Source organism: Mesoplodon bidens (assembly GCF_964165515.1).
Source record: "Mesoplodon bidens genome assembly, chromosome: 3".
In the NCBI taxonomy this organism is placed as follows: domain Eukaryota; kingdom Metazoa; phylum Chordata; class Mammalia; order Artiodactyla; family Ziphiidae; genus Mesoplodon; species Mesoplodon bidens.
In genome coordinates, this window is record NC_138178.1 from 174367690 (window position 1) to 174390349 (window position 22660).

Below are 22660 nucleotides of genomic sequence, written 5' to 3' on the forward strand. Positions count from 1 at the left end.
CCCGCCCCCGCCGCCCCGAGACGATAAGCCGCGCACAGGCTGCACATGCCTGATGTCAGGGCCTGGCATGCAGCAGGTGCTCAGGGAGTGTGGAATGCATGAATGCATGAGTGAGTGAACGAAGCCCCGCAGTGGATTCCTGCAAGTTCATCGGGCTTGCGGTTCAAGATGCTGAGAAGCTTTGGCCAGTGCTGGGAGAAGGGCGTCTCCTAACGAAAGGTTTCAATATTCGTCAAACCCTGTGTCCACTCTTGGCAAGAAGACCACTAGTGTGTCCTCTTGCTTCGGCCCTGGAAGGAGAGTCACGCCTTCCTCATGGGGGGCGGGGACCGTCGGTCACAGAGCACCGGCTCTGCTGTGCTGGGGAAGTGGCTCTGCAGGAAGGCCCGGGCCTCGCTCCGGCCTCGTTCTGGCTGCAGCCTCTGGGAAGCAGGGCCCTTCGGAGGGCAGATGTGAAGGGACGGGGAAGAGAAGGGCTGGGCCCAGAGTCAGCAGGCCAGAGCCGGGCTCTCCTACTGAACGGGGCCACCCTAACCAAGTCCAGGCTGCACCTGAAGTTTCAAATGGGAGATAAACGGTGGTCACCCAAGGGCTCCCAGAGCCTGTGCTGACTGGGGATCATGGGGCCTCCAAGCCGCATCTGCCACGGTCTGCACAGGGCCTGGCCCAGCTCTCCACTGCCGTCAGCGGGCTCCTCAGTGCCCCTCAGATGCAGCTCCACTGGGCTCCCCCAGACCGGGGACAGAAGCGGAGCAAGGTCTGAGGGGTGGACATTAACAGTCATGGGGGCTGGGGACCGACCTCCCGCCTCAGCCCCCAAACACCTCCGGGCCGCACACCTGCCCATCCTAATCCAGGGCATCTCTCGGGGATCTTTAAGAATCTACTGGTTTGCGGGCTTCCCTGGTGGCGCAGTGGCTGAGAGTCCGCCTGCCAATGCAGGGGACACGGGTTCGTGCCCCTGTCCGGGAAGATCCTATGTGCCGCGGAGTGGCTGGGCCCGTGAGCCATGGCTGCTGAGCCTGCGAGTCCGGAGCCTGTGCTCCGCAACGGGAGAGGCCACAACAGTGAGAGGCCCGCGTACTGAAAAAAAAAAAGAATCTACTGGTTTGCAGCAAAATGTGGTGGGTGGGAGGGTCTGTGGCCCTTACCAGCAGTGACCTTGGGCAAGTCAGCTGACCTCTGGCCCAGGGCCCAGCTGACCTCTGGCCCAGGGCCCGGCTGACCCAAATATGAGGTGTCAGTGCTCTTGTTTTACGGGGAACTGGTGGGGGGGTCCCGCCCAAAGTCACTGGCCCGTGTGGGGCCTCAGCCCCGCCCTTCTGTGGCCCCAGGACGATGCCCACTCCTTCTGGAGGCTCCGGCTGGGTGAAGGGACGGCTCTGCCACCCCGGGGACTTTGCTGTGGTCCCCCCTGTGACGTGGATACGATGGAGCAGAGAGAGGTTGTCTCAGCTGCCCAGGCCACACAACCTCACCATCCTCTGGGCTCACCTCCACGGGCCACATCCGGTCCAGCGGGAGCTGAAGCCCGGAGAGGAGATGGGATGAGCTTGTGCCGCACAGGGCACCTGGCCACCCAGGTGGAAACCTCAGGGCCCCCACGTGTAAAACAGCCTGTGCGAGGAGACAAGCACACGAGACGGGATGGGCACATTTGGTCACAACTCACTGTGTGGCCTCGGACAAGTCACATTCCTCTCCTGAGCCTCAGTTTGCCCACGTGCAGTACAGGGTGGGCAGGCAGCCCATTCCGGCTGGGCCCCTGGCCTGGGCCCTGTCGCTACATGGCGCCACTCTGACGGCCCCGTGCTGTCCGCGAAACAAGGACATCTGCTTGCATTCTCCAGCAGCTGCTGGGAACCTCCAGGGAGGATGGAAACCAGCACGGGGAGACCGCTGAGCGCCAGGAAGGGGCCGCTTTCAGCCGATTCCTGAAGCCTGCACCTCCACACCGTGGGGCTCCCGGGACCGCGCTTCCATCCCACACGCATCCCGGTATGACCTGTGCAGGAGCAAGGGCATCCGCGGAGGGTCAGGCGCGGCACGGCCCTGGGCTGGAGTGAGGCCTCTGCTCACCCCTCAAACCCCAGACGGAGCACAGTGACACAGGCGGGACCAAAGGAAGTTTATCTGTCACGAGTGAGACCAGAGCGGGGCACCCAGGAGTGGACCCTGCACCTCCAGCCAGGGCAGGCTCTTGGACCCAGGGCTTCCCTGAGACAGGTCATTGCTTTTCTGAAACTACACAGGGCGCTCGGTTAAACGGGCCTCCCATGGACACACAGCCGAGGGCCTCGAGGGCTGCTGCATGCTGCCTAGCTTTGCCCACCCGTCTGGGGCACAGGCAGGGCACTGCTCTGTGCAGACAGACTTCCACGCCAGTCAAGTGTCAAAACAAAAGCACCTGCAAAGGCAACAGACTCCCCTCAGCGTCTGGCACAATCAGAGTAAAGCAGCCATCAGTTCTCAGGATGGACTGTCTAGGATTACTTGGTGCAAACAAAATATTAGTACGCTCAGGGAAAACAGCATGATTTCTGGAGTACAGTACATGCATGGTCTGGACTTTAGTACGTAAACTGGGAAGTTTCACCCACAAAAGACTCAATTTAGTAAAAACTGGCCCACTCTGGCCAATATTCAGAAACGTTCAAGGAAGCTTTCAAGCTGAGAGATCTCTTGGTTAAATGTTTAGCAAAGCTCTTGGCCAGCACTTTTTTATTTTGGGGGCATGTGCTGAAATGCCTCTTGTGCCCATTAAGCTTCCCCACATCAACTTTTCGAAGCACTTCTTTTTGGTTTTATGGTAATAACATCTTGATTCCAGGTATGCATACACAGACTACATATTCTTTGATAGAGCACGTTTAAGAGTATGTTTGGATGCAGGATGCTTTCAAACAGGAGCTGTCCTGTGGACCAGAACAGGCTGGCCAGTGGACATCCAGCCCAAGGCTGCACATCCTTGGGGCTGCTCTGTGGGAGAGACTCCCGCTGGACTTGTCTGTGTGACCACTCAGTGTTACCCGGCACCCAATCACCCCACAGGGTTATGCTCACAGGAGACAGGGAATGACATTCAGCAGAAGGAACAGCACTGATACACACAGAGGGCTCATAGACACCAGGCCAGTAATTACCATGTGACACAGCGTAAGGGAAGTGGTGATTCGACTGGGCTGGGATTCTTGGTAAATTACATCTCTTAGTAAGTGTATAGAAAGTGAGCGTTACTCAAAGTCGTAGGACAGCTTCCGGGGAGTCATGAACTCTTTCACTATCTCGTCTGTGACCTCCTTGCGCCGGGCCTGGTGCTCAGCGATCAAGGGCTGCAGAACTTCTATGAGCTCCTTCTTGAGCTCGCCGGTGAGCATGGCCCCGCTGGTATAATCCTGCCCGGGAGGAGACAGGCCATGTGAGAAACGGCTGCGCACGCCCTGGGTACCACCCTTGCCCGGGCACCACCCATGCAGAGCCTGGCACACGGGCGGCATAGAAAAATGAGAACCTTAAACCATGCCTTTCTTAAAATGACTCTGGGCCCTGGTGAGCAGCCGCGACTCAGGCTGGCACAGCGGGGGGAACAACGGGGCCCGCCACCCCACCTCGCCCACCCTCCTGCGGGGTTGGGGGACTCCAAGCCCTGAACCCGTGGCTGCCCCCTTCAGCCTTACTGGCTTCTCTAAAATCTCTGCCGAATCTTTTTTCATTTTCTGATTGTGATGGTAACATGTTCTTACTGAACGAACTTAATGAGGTACCCAAACCACAAAGAAGCAGCAAAGTAAAGAAAAAAATCCCCTGCAAAGCCAGTGCCCAGAGGCTGAGGGCCACTGCTAATATCCTGGCATGTTGTCTTTTAGCTTTTTTCTGGTGCATTGTATTTAAACGTAGTGGATCTCACTGCACGTCCAACTTGGTGTCCTTTTATCACTGTCACTGGCGTATTCTCCTGTGTGATCGTAAACCTCACACCTGCGTAATAACCCCTCCTGACAATTTCTCAGTTAAGGTTTCCTCTGTTGTACGGTGTCTCTTCTGAACTTTTTGCTACTATCATTTTTACCGTCTTTGCATAGAGAGCTCTTTCTCATTCGGGATTAGTTTCTTGGAAAAGATGCCAAGAATTGGAAAACCCGAAGCAGGGGCTAGGAACACTCTCTGAGCTCTCTGGCCCGCTGAGAGGCACGCTGGGAACACTCGACTCACCTGGGTGAGCCCCAAAGCGTCTGGATCACAATCAGTGCAAATACGGCACAAACCCGCTAAATCGGTAGTGGAATTGTTTCAACATTGAAGGCGCCTTGATTTAACTTCTATTTCTCGATGACTAGGGGGATTAAACCTTTCTGTGGGGCTATTCGCTAGCGGTTTGTATTTTCTCTTTTGGGAACTATCTGTTCATGAGGTTTCTGGGCACGTGGTCAGAACACGACCGACCTACTCAACTCTAGTCTGGTCTCAGCTGAGCACCTGCCCCTCAGGCACCAGGGACGCTGGCTGTCCCCAGCGTGGCTGCCAGGCCTTCCAGGTCCCGTGTGGGCACTGGGCCCCCGCCTCACCTTCCTGATCTGCTCCAGCCTGTCGTCATTCTCCAGGAAGAAGGTCAGGTACATGAAGGACACGTCTACGTCGCAGTTGCCCCCAAACTTCCGGTGCTCCTCGATGGTGTCTCTGCCTCCGGAGAACGCGTGCTTGTTGACCTGCGCCAGCGAGAGGACACACATGCTCGTTGGGCCACCGCCCTGTGCGTGGAAGCCGGCCCAAGCAGTGCGGGGAGCCCTCGGACTGCTCTTTCCCACGGAGCCCGGGACGGGCCACCGCGGGGCTCACTGCAGAGAAGGGGGGACCGGAGGGCAGATGAGCTCTGACCCCCCCACTCCCCAGAGACACAGAATAGAATCGGGAAAGCCAAAGCACCACCTGTGCTGAAATTTGGGGAAAATGTCCTAAAGTGTCCTCGGGTTCAGTAAGAGGACAGATATGAGCCACCTTCAGAGCAAAAGGGACGACCAGGGAAGGGCGTGCTCTGGGCGGCGGACAGGAGAGCACAGCACCCCCCCGCCCCCCACCGTGGACGGGAGGACGCGAGGCACAGGACAGGGCTCCCGGGAGGGCAGAACCCGTGAGGAGCGCCGAGGTGGACAGGGCCCGCAGGCGGTGCCCCCGCTAAAGACAGGCACTTCGAGAAGCTGAAGAAAGAAAGACTCAGAAACTAACAAAATGGTTTGTAGGATTGAAGATAATCTTAGAGAAATCAGGGTCAAGAGGTAAGAGAAGAAAAGCCAAAAAGGGGAGACAAAGTTCCTTCAACGTTCTTTCAAGGACTATTTGAGAAACCTATCAAGTCCAAACGTCACCCTCATTTTCTTCCGGAAAAGGGTGCGTCGACAGTCTCAGTGGAGACGTTTGGTAAGCCTCCCAGCAGGGCTCCGGGGCAGATTCCTAACGGGATCATCCAGAATCGCAGACTAACATCGGGGGCAGAGGCTGGCGGCCACGAGTGAGGCCAGAGAAAGCTGGACTTTCTGGTGGGAGTGCCAGCGGCTCTGAGGGACAGCGGAAGCTCCCACCTCTCCCCGGGCGTGACGTCCCAGGGAGGCGGGAGGCACGTTTTGGCCCGCATGACAAAGGAGCGGTCCAACGATCCACGTTTGAACTGAAATCTTAAATTTGGGTGGCACTCTACAGTGTGCAACCACTTTTATGTGTGATCTCATGGAAGCCCTGCCCCTAGTCTGCAGTTCTGTACAGCTGCTCCCACTTGACAGTGACACCTGGACAGCCATGGTCACTCACCAATGGCAGGTAAGTGGCGGGGCCCAGACGACCCAGGGCTCCTGCCTCCAGGCCACCCGAGGGCCCAAGCCGTGCGGGACCCGGGTTATGGCCCTGCCCCACTGCTTCCCAGCTGTGTGAACGTAGGGAAGCTGCCGGACCCCTCTGAGCCCTACTTCCTTGCTTACGGAATGGACGCAGACCCCGGGGTGGCTGTCAGGACTCAGTGAGCTCGCACAGGTGAGCACATGGCAGGTGATCACGCAGCCAAGCTGCCGTGTCCCCAGCACTCTGCTGTTGTTTTTTGTGGGAGGGGCCTGGAGCGGATGCCCCCTCTCCTGGCTGGCGTGGAGATTCTGCTTCTGGAGTTGAAGGTGGGCTTGGGGATTGGGAACAAGGGCCTGGCCTGACCCTGTCCTGCCCCACAGGGTGCTCATGACCCCAGCAGCCAGCTTGGTAACGGCAGCTCGTGGGCCGGGAGGGCGTCTCCTGGTTTCCGGTGGAAACCTGGTCAAGCTGGTCATCCGCTCTGGGCCTCGTCCTTCTTGTCTTTAAAGGGAACACACCACTATCTCCCAGTTAGAATTAAAACCGAGAAATGTAAAGAAAGCACCTGGCCCAGCTCCTGGAATAGGGCTGATGCCCAGAAATACACTACATTTTTTCTATTGTTTAACTGTAACTAAAGAAAATTGCCGTGATTTTGCTTCCCGAACAGCGTTGGTGAGGGAATCAGAGAAGAAAAAAAAAGAAAAAAATTCCAAAGTCTTGCCCACATGAAAAGACACAAATAAGAAAATCCCCCTGTTATCTGGGAACGGGGACAGGCTGCCTGGACCCTGGCATTCCGGGCCCCCGTGGCAGTGGAGGCCAAAGGACAGAGCAGCACCACGCGTGTGTGTCTCCCCGTGGGGTGGCCCTGCGCAGAGGCTGCCCGCACCCCGGGCAGCGCTCACCTTGGTCTTGATCTGCTTGGCCGTGTCCGTGAGGAAGATGGAGGAGTTGGGGTCGCTGGCGCTCATCTTGGTCTGCGCCCCCTGCAGGGCGGGGAAGAAGGTCGAGTGCAGCAGGGCTGGCTTAGGGTAGCCAATCCTGGGGGCCACGTCTCTGGTCATCCTGAAGTATGGGTCCTGTGGGGAGGGAGGGGACAGTGGGAGAAGTGGGCCAGCTGCTAGCCCGTGAGCAACCCCCGAGCGGGCCTCACAGCAACCCCCGAGCTTCCGGTGAGTTCAAAGAATCAGCTCCGCCCCGCAACACCTTTTAGACCCTCCCTTCCCACCAAAGAGGGCCAAGAACCTCCTGCAACACCCAGGATGACACAACCCTGGCGCTGCCTCCTGACCTGGTCGATGGCACACGGGATGAGGCACTGGACGTCTGTCCGGTCTCGGAAGATCTGGGGGAACGAGTTGCTGAAGGAGGGAGCGGCCTGGATGGCAGGAAAACTGATCTTCCCTGGAAGGGAGGAAAAAACATCTTTATACCCGAGACCGCTTCCGGCTGGAGCTGCAAAAGGGGGAACAAAAATCCGCTTTTTCCCCACTGGAAAGGTAACAGTCATTAAAGAAAACCTGACAACTACAGAAGAGTAGAAGGAAGAAAAAAACCCCTATAGTCCCAGTTTGTGTCTCTTTTCACCCATTTTCTCTCCCTTTCACACTCTGCGTTTCAGTTGTGATTCTCCTCTGGTCTGTTCTTTACAGGTTCCGCTTTGTAACATTTACCCACACTCTATCCCATACAGGTACCCTAGAGAGTCAGCCATTCTGTACCCACTGGGCGTCTGGGTTGTTCCTCAGCTTTAATTATTATAAATGATGACATCTTGGTACATAAAACTGTTCTCAATATTTTGGATGCTGCTGTTGTTAACACTGCTACTGCTATTTGCTTAGACCTGCAGAAGCGGAACTCTGGGGTCAAAGGGCATGGATCTTGGTGTGACCCTTGATAAGTGGAGCTGGGCCAGTCTATCCCTCTGCGCTGCTCAGGCATTTCCCAGATAGCCCACGTGGCTCCAGCCCTGAAATGCTGTCTCTGTGATGCTCTTTCCCGGCAGCTGTTTTCTCCCCTCTGCGGAGACACACCTCATTTCTGGGTTCCTTTCTGCCTCTGGGTGTCCATGTGGCAGCTGCCATTGGCACCAGCACCCCGTTTACAGCACTGAGCATACCCGGCTCCGGCTCAGGGCCTTCCCTGGGCTCGTCTACGCCCCACGATTCTATGGAGAAGGTGTCACTGTGGTCCCCGTTTTGTGCACGTGGACACCAGGCTCAGACTGCCTGTGTGGTTTCCCGAGACTAGTGCGCAGTCAGTAAGTGGCTGAGCCAGGGTCCGAGCCCAGGTCTCCTGGCAGCAAAGTGGATGCAGCTCCTTGTCATGCCTGCTTCTCCCTGCTCGCTTGGGCAGCCTTCAGGGAGACGCCGCTCCACTCGATGCCAGGATTCCCAGGGTTAAAAAGCCCTTTCAAAAGCACAGGGTTTATGCCCCAGTTGTAAGGAATGGATCTGACCTAAACATCAAAGGGTTCTGCTGATGTGAAAAGCCTCCCAATAAGGCCTCGGCGCATTTCTCTCTGCACTCTTCCTTACAGGCCCTCCCCTCACAGTGGGCTCTGGAATGTGCTCCCTCCCAGCAGGCACACCCGGCACAGAGCGCCTGCAGGCACATCCTGGGAGCTACCCAGGTTGGCAGCTGCTAGGCCTGGGGCCGTGCACCCAAAATAAAGGGGAGGGGGTCCGGAGACCCAGCCACTAGTCTCAGGATTGATTCTCTGCTCAAGGAGCTAAGGGTCTCAAAGGAGAGAAAGCCAATGCATCTGAAAGGGGCATGGAGGGAGATAGAGGGAAAGGGGCGTAAACGTGGGCAAAGGGGGCCTATCCGCTGGGGACAAGCCTGGAAGGAGAGCGAGGGAGGGCAGGCAGGGTGGGCTTCCTAGGGCCTCCGGTCAGGACCCTCCTTTTGCAGGTGGGGAAGCTGAGGTCCAGGGAGACAAAGACGGCAGATTCCGGCCATAGAGCAGGCCCTCCTGCAGCCCCTGGGCCCCCACCAAGGCCTCCCACGCTGACTGGGGTCCCAGGAGCAGGCAGAGAACAGAAGCCATCCATACCCTTCTCTTCCTTCTAAACCTTAAACCGGATGACTAAGGAGAGGGAGGGAGGGTGTCCCGAGGGATAGCTCCACATGGCCCAGAAAAGGGGCCAAATGCATCACACCCGCTCTTGCTGTTCCAGGGAAAACCCACCTATTTAAAGAGACAAACTGCAAATGCTACCATCTCAGAGAGAGCTCAGCCCCGGGCAGGCACCAAGCGCATCAACCTGCCTCCTGCTGAGCTCGGCTCCTTTCTGAGGGCAGCTGGGCGGGGACCGCGGGCAGCAGTGGCTCCTTACCGATGCAGTCACTGTCAGTGAAGCCGAAAATGCCTTTCACTTGGTTGAAGGTGACGTGCTTCTGTATCTTCACCACGTTCTTGTAGAAGCCTGGGCTCATCCTGCAAAGACAATCAGAATCAAACCCCGGACCCAGAGGGTGGCGTCCACTGAGGGCAAAGCAGCAGATGGTACAACATGGCAGGCCAGACACAGGCCGGGACACACTGGGGAGGAAGGCGCTGTGACGGCCCCTGTACGCAAAGATGCCTGCGGCAGGCGAGGCAAACACACCTCTACCTGTGGAAGGAAATCAACATGAAGCTGAAAAGCAAATAAGGCAAGAACACACCGGATTCAGTGGTTAACGCAGCGGCTAACATGAGATATTTAAATTCTGCCAGGGTCACTGGCTGAGCATATGGGGCTTTAAGTTTGGGGGCCCCAGTGCAGCTTTTCTGTTGAGACGGACTGTGTGCTTTCTCGTGGGAGATTACCGTTGACCCTGGAACAACGCGGGTCCACTTACACATGGTACTTTTCAATAGTTAACAATGCAGTGCTACGTGGTCTTGGCTTGTTGAATCCACGGATGTGGGGCACCGAGGCTGTGGAGGGCCGACTGTGAGTTATACGTGAGCTAACCTCCTCATTGTTCAAGGGTATTTGCAACTGGTTGCTGGATGGAGTGTCCGGATAGCAACTGACGGGCCCAGGAAGGAGGGTCTGTCTCAGTGCAGCTGGTCCTCCCTGCACCCGGCCACCACTGTGCCCTCCATCGTGGGGCAGCCAGGCTGTCTGGACAGGGCGAACTCTCCTGGGTAGTGAGGGGTGTGAATACGAGGCCTGGATCTGTGGCAGCCATTCTATTAGAAGGAACTAGGCTGAACCCAGAGGGGCTTCTTACACTGCACCTTTTGACACCATATTCAGTAGCTTCTCCTCCAGGCCCTATTGTGTGTCAGGCACCAGAAAGATAAAAAGGGAAAAGGCAGGAAAGCTGCCGTTTACTATCGGGGGCAGGAGCTGTGCTGAGTGCGGGAGATACCCGGCCACTGCCCAGCTCCCCTGTGAGGCGGCAGCTTCGCCTCCACTTTCCCAGAGGCTCAGAGAGGTTATGGTCACAGACCTAGTGACTCTAGGACCTGGGATCCAAACCCAGGCTCGTCTGGCCCCAAGGCCTGTGCTTTTCTCACCACATCTCACAGTGTTTGAAGAGTTTAAGGCTTCTGGCCCTGACGGAGGGCCACCGAACGCCTCTGGGCAGGCAGGGGGCGAGCGTCAGAAGTGCAGGGATGCCGGCTGCCTGGGTGGCCAAGGCCACCGCAGCAGGGTCTGTTTGAGTTGAGCAGAGTCCCACTCAGACAGGGAGCAAGGGCAGCGTGGGGCACCGGCCAGGGTGGGAACAGTGCTGCGGAGGGCGTGCCAGGAGCAACGGCGGCAAGCAAAGCACTGCCAGCACAGGTTCCCCCCCACCCGACACCCCCTGACGTATACTGAACACCCCAGAGAGCAGAGCGGGATAGCCACCGGGAGAGATGCCCGCTCGCTCACCCTGCCGGAACGGGAGCGCCCTCCCGTGCCAGGGGTCTCCTGGGGGGTAGCAGCAGGCCTCATGCTGCCTACGCCTGGCGAGGACCAGGGCTGTCCACCACCAGGGGGGGATGGACAAGAACTCCCTGCACCCTGGGGTTGAGGCGACCGTCCATGCTAGTCCCCTGGGCAGATCAGCCGGTAGGCCCATCCTCTTCTGTCTGGGGTCGTGCTGCATAAGATGGCCTCCAAGCCCCACAAGGAGGGAAAGTCTACAGCACCCCTAGTGTCAGAAGCAGTACTCCTGAAGAAGACCGCCTTGACCGTTCTTGGAGGCCGGGTCGCCTTCTGGCTGCACAGAGAGCGTGGCCACACCCCGCCAACCCCCCAGGGAAGTCTGTCCCCCGGGCTCGCCCCTGTGCCGAGGCGGCGTGACACACCCCGAGGCTTCACCTTGGGGACCAGGAACAGACCCGGCTGCATCCTGTAAACGAGGGCTGGGCACCAGTTTGCCCCCGAGAACACCTGCCCTTCACAATCACGTAGCTTGGAGAACGTGGCCTGGATTTCCTCACGCAGGCAGGCAGGTGAGCGACGGGGTTCTAAGTTGGAAGAGATTTTCAAGAGTGACGCTGAGCGCTCACCAGGGCCAGGCTCTGCTGGAAGCACTCCACACGCAGCGATTCAGTGGTCAGTCCTCATGAACTGGCAGCGCAGGTGCTCCCGTCCACTGAGCTAACCATCCTGTCCTAACCATCCTAACCACTGAGCTAACCATCCTGTCCTTCTGCTCTTCCTTTGTCCTCACAACACTCCTTCTCACCTGGTTTACTACCTGTTAACTCCCGTTAGAGAGAACCTGACGGACCGGCTGGATACTTGGCTGCTGAACCCCCGGCATCAGTCTGACATGCAGTAGATGCTCAATAAACACCTGTCCAACACTCGCTGCCCGAGTCACACAGGAGGTGGCGGTCAGGGCGCGAGCCCAGGCAGGGCACTCGGAACCCCTTGGCTGGACTACCCCTCACTAGTACGAACCCCCCACTGCACAGGAAGACGGGGGCTCAGAGAACTGAAGGACTTGCCCACAGGAACCGAACCAAACCCGGAACAGAGCTGGGTCTGGAGCACTGGCTTTCAGATTCCCGGAGCAGTGTCCTTCCACCCCTCGGGGGTCCTGGCAGGAAGGCCCCTCTGGGCCCAAACGTGTGGGAGGACAGGGTGGCGGGAAGCCTCAGCCCCAGCACCAGCTCCTTCCCCCACGGAGCCCCCCGAGAGGGTGGAGGACGCTTTGCTGTGTTTCTTGTTCGTAAGGAAGATTGGCTGGGGAAGGAGCTTTATGAAGTCAGAGACTTAGATTTTGAGTTCATCTTCAAGAAAAAAAGCAAAGTGCTTGAGTGTTTAGAAGAAACTCTTAAAGGGAAAAAGACACTTGAAAACAGACTTTAACATTTAAATGTCCCTCCTAACTTTAGGTTCAACCTAAAATACCTAAGAAGAGCTAGGACAGGCCCTTCGTCTGGGTTTTCATCTTTACTCCACGTTCATAAAGAAGAAGGAAGTTCTCAGGGAGCAAAGGCATCAGAACTGAAGCTGCAGGTACCAGAAAGACAGGGTGGCCACCAGTCGCCACAGATGCCACGTTCTCTCCGGACGAGCTGAGAGCATGGTGGGCCGTGGCGGTCCCCTCACGCGGCCGTTCAGAAGTTCACCCCCCGCCCGACATTCCCACGGACTCGTCAGAGGCGTCTGTCTCTGTCCCACCAACGTCTCAGCACCACAACGGGGGACTTTGTTTTGCTCAGTGCTGTGTTCTCGGGGCCTTGGGGGGCACCTGCCACAGCGAGCACCCCGTGACCGCTGCTTTACTGGTCTAGTGCAAGAGGACAGCCCCTCACACTGCACCAGAGGGGGGCCCGGGGCACAGGCAGACCAGAGAGAGGCACCTAAATCTGGCTGCAGGAGGGACAGCTCCCAGGAGGAGGCGGTGCTTGACCACGTGTTTGGAAGACAGCATAGGAATCCGCGGAGCTGGGACTCCCGGGGTCAGGGCAGAGAAGAGCAGGGACAAAGGCGAGGGTGTGGAACAGCTAATTGTTCTGTCTAGCTGGAGGGTGCGGTGACCAGAGAGGAACACAGGCCAAATCACAAGGGGCTGGTGTGCAAAGGAGAAAGCGAGAACTTTATCCTGATGATGATGGAGAACCAGGAAAGCTGTGAGCAGGGGACTGAGCCACACCTGCCTTTTAGAAAGAGCGCTGGATGGTGGGGGCCGAGAGGCCGAGAGGGGCCACGGTGGGTGGGAAGAGGCTGCACAAAAGGAGGCCGGTGACTGTGTGATGCCAGCACTGCCTTGTCCTAAAAAGAGCAGCAGAGCCCGTGGTGTGTCTATGGGGTCAAGCAGTTGAATCAGGTTCTTTTAAGGAATAGGGGGAGAGAAATAAAACCAAGTGTCATGAAAATGATAATAACGGCGACAGCTAAGGTCGCATCTAACCCTATTTCATGGACCAGACTTGTTGACTCACAGACCCTGAACAGAGGAGACCTGGGACTCGAACCCAGGTCTATTTTCCTCCCTTGGAAGGTCATGTTTCTTCATGGACCCCACAATGCCTCTGTGCCCACAAGAGAGTGATTAAAAATATGTAATAGGTAAAATTAGAAAATTCATTCATTTACTGGCTGCTAGAAAGGTCAGATTTCATACCAAGGCATGTATTTCTCTCAATGGCTGTGAAGCTACCCCTTAGATTTCAGTAGTTACAAAAGGGACCCTTCTGGGGCAATGTTAATCAGCAAGGTCCTCTGCCCTTACTGCTCACGCAGCCCTTTGGTGTTTCCATTACACCCTGTGTGGGCCTCTAATGAATCTCCTAACAGCGGCCACAGTCCACCAGCAAGTTGGGCCCTCAATCACCATCCCCCATGGATGGCCAGAGCCGCGCAGGGAGCACCACATCTAGGGGCTCATGCCCTACTTGGTGACCTGAAGAGCATTCTTCGTGGGACGGTGGACAGAGTCTTACTTTTCTAACACACTTTTTGGTAGCTGTCTGGAATGAAGTTCAAAACCGCAGAAGTTACAGTTTGAGGACTTCCAGAAGGAAATCTTTTGGACTATTAAGTGTCCGGTTTAACTAGACTGTGAGGAAACTGTGTCACCAGTGAGTCTTTTCTCTGTAGGGAAAAAGGAACACTGAGAAAGAGAAAGACACCCAAACTGGCACAACTGACCATCCGTGAAGAGAAACTACGACACAGATGCACAGCTGTCACAAGCTGAGGATGGAAATCGTATTTGTCAATAGACCAATAAACTAGACCATAACATTTAATAAGGGAAGAAAAACGTCTTCCAGACCTCGAGATGCTTCCAGTGTTTCAGCTGCAGCCGTGGCCGTGATGACTTCTCTACAATCTGCATCTACTTATTTAAAAGGCAGCCGGGCGTTCTCTCCTTACCCCATGTAGTCAAGGTCAGAGAAGATGAAGGTCTTCTTGATGTCAAAGCCGCAGGCGATGATGTCCTTGGCGTTCTCCACAGCGTAGCCGTAGGCCTGGTCCAGGGTCAGGTCCTTCCACAGGTACTTCTCGTCGTCGGTCATCTGGATGACCAAGGGCACGTTGAACACATCCTGCAGCCACCTAAGAGACGGCGGGAGGAAGGCCGTCATCTCATCTCCCTGCAGAAGAACGCCCCCGTGCCTCTGAAAACATGGTTCCTGCTCACAATGTATGTCAAAACGTCCCTGCCCACAAAATCACACGCTCTGATCACACTGTGAATTTGACTCCTGTTAATAAGGGCGACCACTGTTTATTACCACGTCAGCTCTGCGCTGGCTTCCCTGCACACTTTATTTTGAAGCCTTACGAGAACTGTAGCGGGTAGGTATTATCACTCCCTCTGGCAGATGTGGAAACTAAGGCCCAGAGAAGTAACTCTTCTACGGTCACATGGACAGGGGAAGAGGAGGACGCAGGTCCACTGACTCCAAAGCAGTGCTCTCTCCACCACCCACATCCCGCTAAAGCGACACCAGGAACAGGGTGAAGAGAAGCCACAAAGGCAGCAACTCCCCAAGACCTTGGTTGTTCAAGCAGACGTGAACTGGTACTGTCTTGTCAGTTCTAGACAAGGTTTCTGACCAACATTTCTTTTTTTTTTTGGCAAAATAATATATTTATTATCTATGATTGGCAGATATACTGCTGATTTAGTCTCTCCATGGTTCAAAAGAATTTCAAAATAACAAAATAATTTTATACACCATACTCGATCAGTAATGTGACTAACATTTCTGATTCACTAATACAAGTGAGAACAGTCATACGACGCAATACTTACTTTGTGAAGATAAACGGGATGAGGTGACCTACGTGCATTGCTTCAGAAGAGGGGCCCCTGCCCGTATACAGATAAAATGGTTTCTTATTTTCATAGGCATCAAGAATTTGATGCATGTCTCTAAAGGAAAAAGGAGAAAAGAAAATAGTGTGATGTTCTGAGAAAAAAATCGTGGTGTGAATGCTCATTTGGAAACGATAAACAGACAAAACAACCCGGATAATCACTAGGGCTTGTTATCCTTGGCGCTTATGCTGTAAAAACGACAGGAAACTTCTTGTGAACTGGTTCTCCTGTGATTGTTTTAAAAGTGTAAGACATGCAGGTTGGGAATAACGTATTTAAATGTTGATCAGCCACTGGATCTCTCTTGGAATTCCTCCAAGTATCGATGTCCACATACTGCCTGCTTCACACACTTTCCTGGGAGTGACACCAGGCCAACACCACCCAGTCCTTGTTGAGAACCACGCAGCGCCAACACTCTGCTGGCCCAGACGGGGGAAATCGCAGGGCTCCCACAGTCCTGACTTAGGGAGGGAAGTAAGGGATGCCCCCAGGTGGAGATCTGCTTTGGGCTCCCTCAGCTACACTGGGACCAGAGGTCTTCATCTGGGAGTTATTCTGGAATCATCCACCCTCCCCAAGGACTGGGGTCCACTGACAGAGCACACGAAGAGGCCTCCTTCTGGCGGTACATCAGAATCGCCTGGCTGGCTGTTTCCACACAACATCTGCCAGAGGTGTGCCTCCACAGACTCTGGTCCAGTGGGTCTGGGGTGACGTCTGGGAATCTGTATTTTTAAAACCCCTGCCGGTTCAGAATGGCCGTCATCAAAAAATCTACAAACAATAAATGCTAGAGAGGGTGTGGAGAAAAGGGAACCCTCTTGCACTGCTGGTGGGAATGTAAATTGATACAACCACTATGGAGAACAGTATGGAGCTTCCTTAAAAAATGGAAAATAGAACTACCATATGACCCAGCAAGCCCACTACGGGGCATATACCCTGAGAAAACCATAATTCAAAAAGAGTCATGTACCACAATGTTCATTGCAGCTCTATTTACAATAGCCCAGACATGGAAGCAACCTAAGTGTCCATCGACAGATGAATGGATAAAGAAGATGTGGCACATATGTACAATGGAATATTACTCAGCCATAAAAAAGCGAAATTCAGTTATTTGTAGTGAGGTGGATGGACCTAGAGACTGTCATACAGAGTGAAGTAAGTCAGAGAAAAACAAATACCGTATGCTAACACATATATATGGAATCTAAAAAGAAAAAAAAATGGTTCTGAAGAACCCAGGGGCAGGACAGGAATAAAGATGCAGACGTAGAGAATGGACTTGAGGACACGGGAAGGGGGAAGGGTAAGCTGTGACAAAGTGAGAGAGTGGCATGGACATATATACACTACCACATGTAAAATAGATAGCTAGTGGGAAGCAGCCGCATAGCACAGGGAGATCAGCTTGGTGCTTTGTGTCCACCTAGAGGGGTGGGATAGGGAGGGTGGGAGGGAGATGCAAGAGGGAGGAGATATGGGGATATATGTATATGTATAGCTGATGCATTTTGTTATACAGAAGAAACTAACACACCACATTGTAAAGCAATTATACTCCAATAAAGACGTTAAAAAAACCCCCCAAAACAAAACAAAACAAAACAAACCCTGCCAGTGACTGCAACATCTGGCAGGGTATGAAACCACCCTTCCAGGGTGTGAATGCTCTTTGTTTCTGGGCAAAGTATGCCCAGATAAAAGAGGAATGGCTGCCTTTTCCAGAGGTCTGGGTAGGAGAACCCAGACAAGAGTATTCTGAAAGTGACTTCTCCTTACCAGACCAGGGGTTAACGGTGCTTATCCCTGGGCTGATAGGATCAGGGGGATTCTGGTTTTTGTGCATAGTTTTGATTTTTCCCCAAGGAATGATCACCCAGTGCTTCTGAAATAAGGAAAGAATGAAACACTTGATTTTGGAGGAAAAAGAGTCCTTCTTTGGTTCTCACGAGTAACCAAATCAAACTTTTATCGGCTTGTAGAAAAGAAAAAGAGTACAGCCGTCACATGAGCTGCTCTTTTTATTTTTTTGCCGCACCGTGTGGCATGTGGGATCTTAGTTCCCCGACCAGGGACTGAACCTGTGTGATGTGCAGTGGAAGCACGTAGTCCTAACCACTGGACCGCCGGGGAAGTCCCGGTTGAGCTGCTCCAGATGGCTTTGTAGGAAGTCTCTGAGCGCTCACGATGTGCTGTCCCGAGGGCAGGGTGCTGACGAGGCTCCCATGCTGAGCTCAGCTTTGTGAGGATGGCTTCCAGCAGGGACCCCTCAGCTGCAGAGGGAGCCCGACAGCGTGTGGCAGATCTCATCAAATACCTACTTTACAGATCTGAGAGGCATTCTTAAATTTGAGCATGGCCAAAGCTTCAAGTCCTACGCCTCCCTAAACCAAGAGCCTACAGCATTATTATACTGAAGTAAATAAGTCACAGGGCAGTGAGAACTGTAAAATGCTAAGATAAAAAATTTTGATTTAAGATCAACAAAATTGATAAAGCTTGAGCTAAAAAAACAAAAGACTGAAATTACCAAAATCAACAGTACTAAGCACTTAATAGGAGTAAAAAGGATTATAAGGGAATACTACTAGGAACAACTGTATGCCAGCAAGTTAGACAACCTTGATGTAATAGACAAATTTACCAAAACTAACTCAAGAAGAAACAGAAAATCTGAACAGACCTATAGCAAGCAAAGAAATTGAACTAGGAATAAAAAAAAAAGTCACACAAAGAAAAGCCTCGGGCCAGATGGCTTCACTAGTGAATTCTCTCAAATTTTCAAAAGAGAATTAACAACAATCCTTCACAAACTTCCAGAAAAATGGAAGAGGGAATACTTCTCAACTCATGCTATGAAGCCAGTATTATTCTGATACCCAAAGCAAAGACATCAAAAGAAAACTACAGACCAATGTCCCTTATGAATACAGATGAAAAAATCTTCAGCAACTCACAAACCAAATCCAGCAACGTATAAAAAGGATTACACACCATAATCAACTGGAATTTGTTCCAGGAATGCAAACTTGGTTCAACATACAAAAATCCATCAATGGGATACACTGGTATTAACAGAAAACATGACAAAAGCCACCTGATCATCTCAACAGAGGAAGAAAAAGGATTTGATAAAACCCAACATTCTTTCATGATAAAAGTACTCAACAAACTCAGAATAGAAGGGAACTTCCTTAAAATGATGAAGGGCATTTATGGAAAACCCACAGCTACCCAAGGGTGAAAGACTGAAAGATTTCCCCCTAAGATCAGGAATCAGACAAGGATGCTCACTTTCACAAGGACTGGACTACAATTCCTAGCCAGAGCAATTAGGCAAGAAAAAGAAATCCAAGTTGGAAAGGAAGAAGTAAACTTATCCTTACTCGCAGGTGAAATAATTCTATAGAACAAAAATGCTACAGAATCCACAAAAAAAGAAACAAGAGAATGTTAAAAAGAAAACCACAGGCCCCAAATGGTATCATGTTAAAGCCCATGATACTAAACCTAGAGTTAATATCTGATTTGACTGCACTTTCCCCCTTCCCCAGAAATGTAACCTTAATCAACCAGTCTGGAATTTTCTGCTCAGCGTCTAGGAGGTAAACTGTCTCCAGCCCTGCACCTTCGCTCCCTCAAGAATCAATCTGCGTGGTAAAACCCTTGCCATTCCCTTCCACAAAAAGATGTCCTGGCCTAAAAATAATCCTTTTCTTCCTTTTGCTAATTCCTCCCTTGCCCAAACGTTCTCCCTGTAAAAACCTTCCATTTTGTAAAACCCCTTGGAGCAGCCTTTCTAGTTGCTAGATGGGATGCTGCCTGATTTATGAATCACTGAATAAAGATAATTAGATCTTCAAATGTATGTGGCTGAATTTTGTTTTTTTTTAAAATAAGAACTAATAAATGAATTCAGCAAAGTTGCAGCATGTAAGATCAACAAACAAAAATCAGTTGTGGTATTTCTATACAGTAGTGCAATATTGTGATTGATTATAAGAAATATATATTTGGTCTTTGTTCTACCCCGTTTCAAGCACAGAGCTCCTTTAACCATTGTGGGAATTTCCTAAGTGAAAAGAATGATAAAGACAGGAGTGTTATTCATATAATAAGCTCCTTTCAACCACACCAAAGTTTATGTTACTTAAGTGACTTTTGCAAAGCCCCTAGATAACCTAAGGAGGCAGGCTGGTTCCCAGGGGAGCTAACTCTGATTAGAGGATTGGAACTTTCAGTCCCCCCTGCCTTCGTCCCACTTTCTGGGGAGGGCGGAGGGGCTGGATATTGAGTTTATTTACCAGTGGCCAGTGATTTAAATAATCACGTCTATGTAGTGAAGCCTCTATAAAAACCCAAAGGACAGCTTCAGAGAGCTTCCGGGTTGGTGAACACATGGAGAAGTGGGGAGAGAGGTGCCCAGGGAGACCATGGAAGCGCTGTGCTCCCACACACCTTGCCTTGTGCATCTCTTCCATCTGGCTGTTCTTGAATTATACCCTTTTATAATAAACGGTAATCTAGTAAGTAAAATGTTTTCCTGACTTATGTGAGATGCTCTGGCAGATTCACTCCACGAAGCAGTCATGGGGCCCTCCGATTTATGGCACGGGTAACGGTCTGGACTCACGATTCCTGTCTGAATTAGGGAGGTGGGGGGTAGTCTTGTGGGACTGAGCCCTTATTAACCTGTGGGATCAGACGCTACCTCCAGGTAGACAGTGTCAGAACTGGGTTAAATTGTAAGACACCAGCTTGTGCTGCAGGACCTCCTGATGTGTGGAAACCCCACATATCCAGTATCAGAAGTGAAGCAGGGCTGCAGTGAGCACTGAGCTAGAGGAAACACACAGGAGCGCGCTTTCCCTTCAGAAACAGCCATGAACAATCCAAAAAGGAAACGAAGAAAACGCTATTTTCAACAGCATCAAAACAAACAAAACCTTAGGAATAAATCTAACAAAAGAAGTGCAAGGCTTGGGGCTCCCCTGGTGGCGCAGTGGTTAAGAATCCGCCTGCCAATGCAGGGGACACGGGTTCGAACCCTGGTCTGGGAAGATCCCACATGCCACGGAGCAACTAAGCCCGTGTGCCACAACTACTGAGCCTGCACGCCACAACTACTGAAGCCTGAGCGCCTAGAGCCCGTGCTCCACAACAAGAGAAGCCACTGCAGTGAGAAGTCCGCCCACCGCAACGAAGAGTAGCCCCCGCTCGCCGCAACTAGAGAAGGCCCACACACAGCAACGAAGACCCAACGCAGCCCAAAATAAATAAATAAAATAAATAAATTTATTGAAAAAAAAAAGCCTGTATACAAGTGTTCAGAGCAGCATTACTGATAACCCAAAAGTGAAAATACCCCAAATGTCCATCAACTGTTGAATGGGGCGGTACATCCATTCAATAAAGTATTTTTCAGGTATGAAAAGGAATGAAGTACTGACATATGATACATCATGGAGGAACTTTGAAAACATGATGCTAAGTGAATGAAGTCAGACACAAAAGGCCACGTGTGGTATGATTCTATTTATATGAAATGTGCAGAACAGGCAGATCCACGGACACGGGAAGTAGGTTAGCGGTTGCCAGTGGTGCTGGTGGGGAGGGAGGAATGGGGAGCGACTGCTAATGGGCAGAGGGTTATTTTTTGGGGTGAGGAAAATGTTGTGGAATTAGACAGTGGTGATGGTTGCACAACCTCGTGAATACACCAAAAAAACCACTGAATTATGTACTTTCAGAAGGTGAATTTTATGTCATGTGAATTAAATCTCAATTAAGGAAAAAGCTTTGGTTGTATTCTGCCCAGAAAGAGGGCTGAGCGGGGCTTGGAGTCCTCTGCCTGTAGAATTTAAAGTGTTCGCCAGACTGCCGAGCTCTGTCCTGCACGCGCGCTCCGTAACCCTGACATGCGGGCAGCACAGAACAACCCTACCTCGGACTATAAACTCCACGAACACGGCCTTGAACCCAAGCCGAGGCGATGTGTGGGCTGGGAGAGGCAAGACCTCGCTCGGAAGCCGCCTGTTCTCTGCTGTTATCTGCATGGGATTTATGATCTCAGGTAGGGATATTCTGTGCATGTTCGCTCTATTAGTTTCTCTCTTTTTAAAAAAATTTTTTGTTTAACTTTTAATTTTATGTTGGAGTATAGCCGATTAACAACGCTGTGATACTTTCAGGGGCACAGCAAAGCGACTCAGCCGTACTATTAGTTTCTCTTTGGCTATTATTTATGAGGAGGCCAGTACAATAGGAGGAAGAAGTATGTAATTTCAGGAAGCCTCCTGCTTATCTCATGGGAAATGCTGAACTTGGACACGTTAATCTCTTTCGTTTTGTGACATTTTATAGTTGATAGCACGTAACCTGGCACGAATCTCATCTGCTGTGTACTTGACCTCTACCTTGTGAGGTGGGCAGTTTACAGATGAATAAACAAAGGGCCAGAGGTGAAGGGACGGGCACCGTCCCACAGCCAGTTACTGACAGGACAGGAGGCGGAACTGGCCTCTGCCAACTGGCAACCACTCCCCCCAAGGGTCTGGAGGTTTGAGGGAACAGCATCCTGACAGTTTTCTTCATTAAAAGAAGAGGAGGGGTGGGAGGTCCCGCAGTGAGAAGACCCTGACCTGTGTGAGAAGAAGATGCCCCTGCGCAGGAAGCGGTGCGGCCTCTGCCCTGTAGCTCTCTCTATTCGGTTTATCAGCTCCTTGTCAATTTTACTGCTTCCGAACCGAACTGGAAAGAAAAGAAGAGATGCCGACCTTAGGTGGTGGGAGGTTTGGTGATATTGCTGAAACGAGAGGAAAGGACTTGGGATCCACGCGCAGTCTCAACAGACCCAGGCCTCTTTAGGCCTCAGGCTCTGGTCCCTTCCACCAGCCCAGAGTGGAGGTCACAGCCAGCAGCACAGAAAATAAATTACAGAACAAAATGCTCTTTTGTCTGGGATTGGATTCTGACAGGAAACAGATCCAGAATGCAGTTTAGCTAGCAACTCCAGGCAACCACACACACACACACACCCACCCATGCCCCCGCTGCTTATTGCTCATTAAGGTTTAACTTATATTCACTCACAACCATAAATTTAAATAGTCTTTAACCGAATTAACGGCTGTCTTCAGGAGAATTTTCCCTCATTGGTAGTCTATACATAAATCATGGAAAATGGCTTAGACTTAGGTAAGAACGTTTTAGTCCTGTTTCTTTTTTTTTTTTTTTTTTTTTTTTTTTGCGGTAGGCGGGCCTCTCACTGTTGTGGCCTCTCCCCTTGCAGAGAACAGGCTCCGGATGCGCAGGCTCAGCAGCCATGGCTCACGGGCCCAGCCGCTCTGCGGCATGTGGGATCTTCCCAGACCGGGGCACGAACCCGTGTCCCCTGCATCGGCAGGCGGACTCTCAACCACTGCGCCACCAGGGAAGCCCAGTCCTGTTTCTTTTTTGACAGCCATCAGTGATCTCAGAGTAAGGATTTTTCTGAGCAGGAAGCCCTCCAGTGAAGGGCTTGGCAGTGAGGACCTGCCACCTGTGA

The 22660-nt window shown here is 52.3% G+C and overlaps 1 protein-coding gene across 2 annotated transcripts in view; it reads right to left on the reverse strand.

Annotated features, from left to right (window-relative positions):
- Positions 1–2682: 2682 nt before the first annotated feature.
- WARS1 (tryptophanyl-tRNA synthetase 1) overlaps positions 2683–22660 on the reverse strand; it is a 32371-nt gene continuing 12393 nt past the window's right edge. For both annotated transcript variants that reach the window (XM_081228173.1, XM_081228172.1), the window contains exons 4-11: positions 21756–21864; positions 15040–15159; positions 14154–14336; positions 9174–9274; positions 7124–7236; positions 6738–6911; positions 4566–4706; positions 2683–3395 (exon numbers count right to left, since the gene is read on the reverse strand). In XM_081228173.1, coding sequence (XP_081084299.1) covers positions 3234–3395; positions 4566–4706; positions 6738–6911; positions 7124–7236; positions 9174–9274; positions 14154–14336; positions 15040–15159; positions 21756–21864 — 1103 coding nt within the window. In that variant the 3' untranslated portion in view covers positions 2683–3233. The remainder of the gene's footprint in view (positions 3396–4565; positions 4707–6737; positions 6912–7123; positions 7237–9173; positions 9275–14153; positions 14337–15039; positions 15160–21755; positions 21865–22660) is intronic.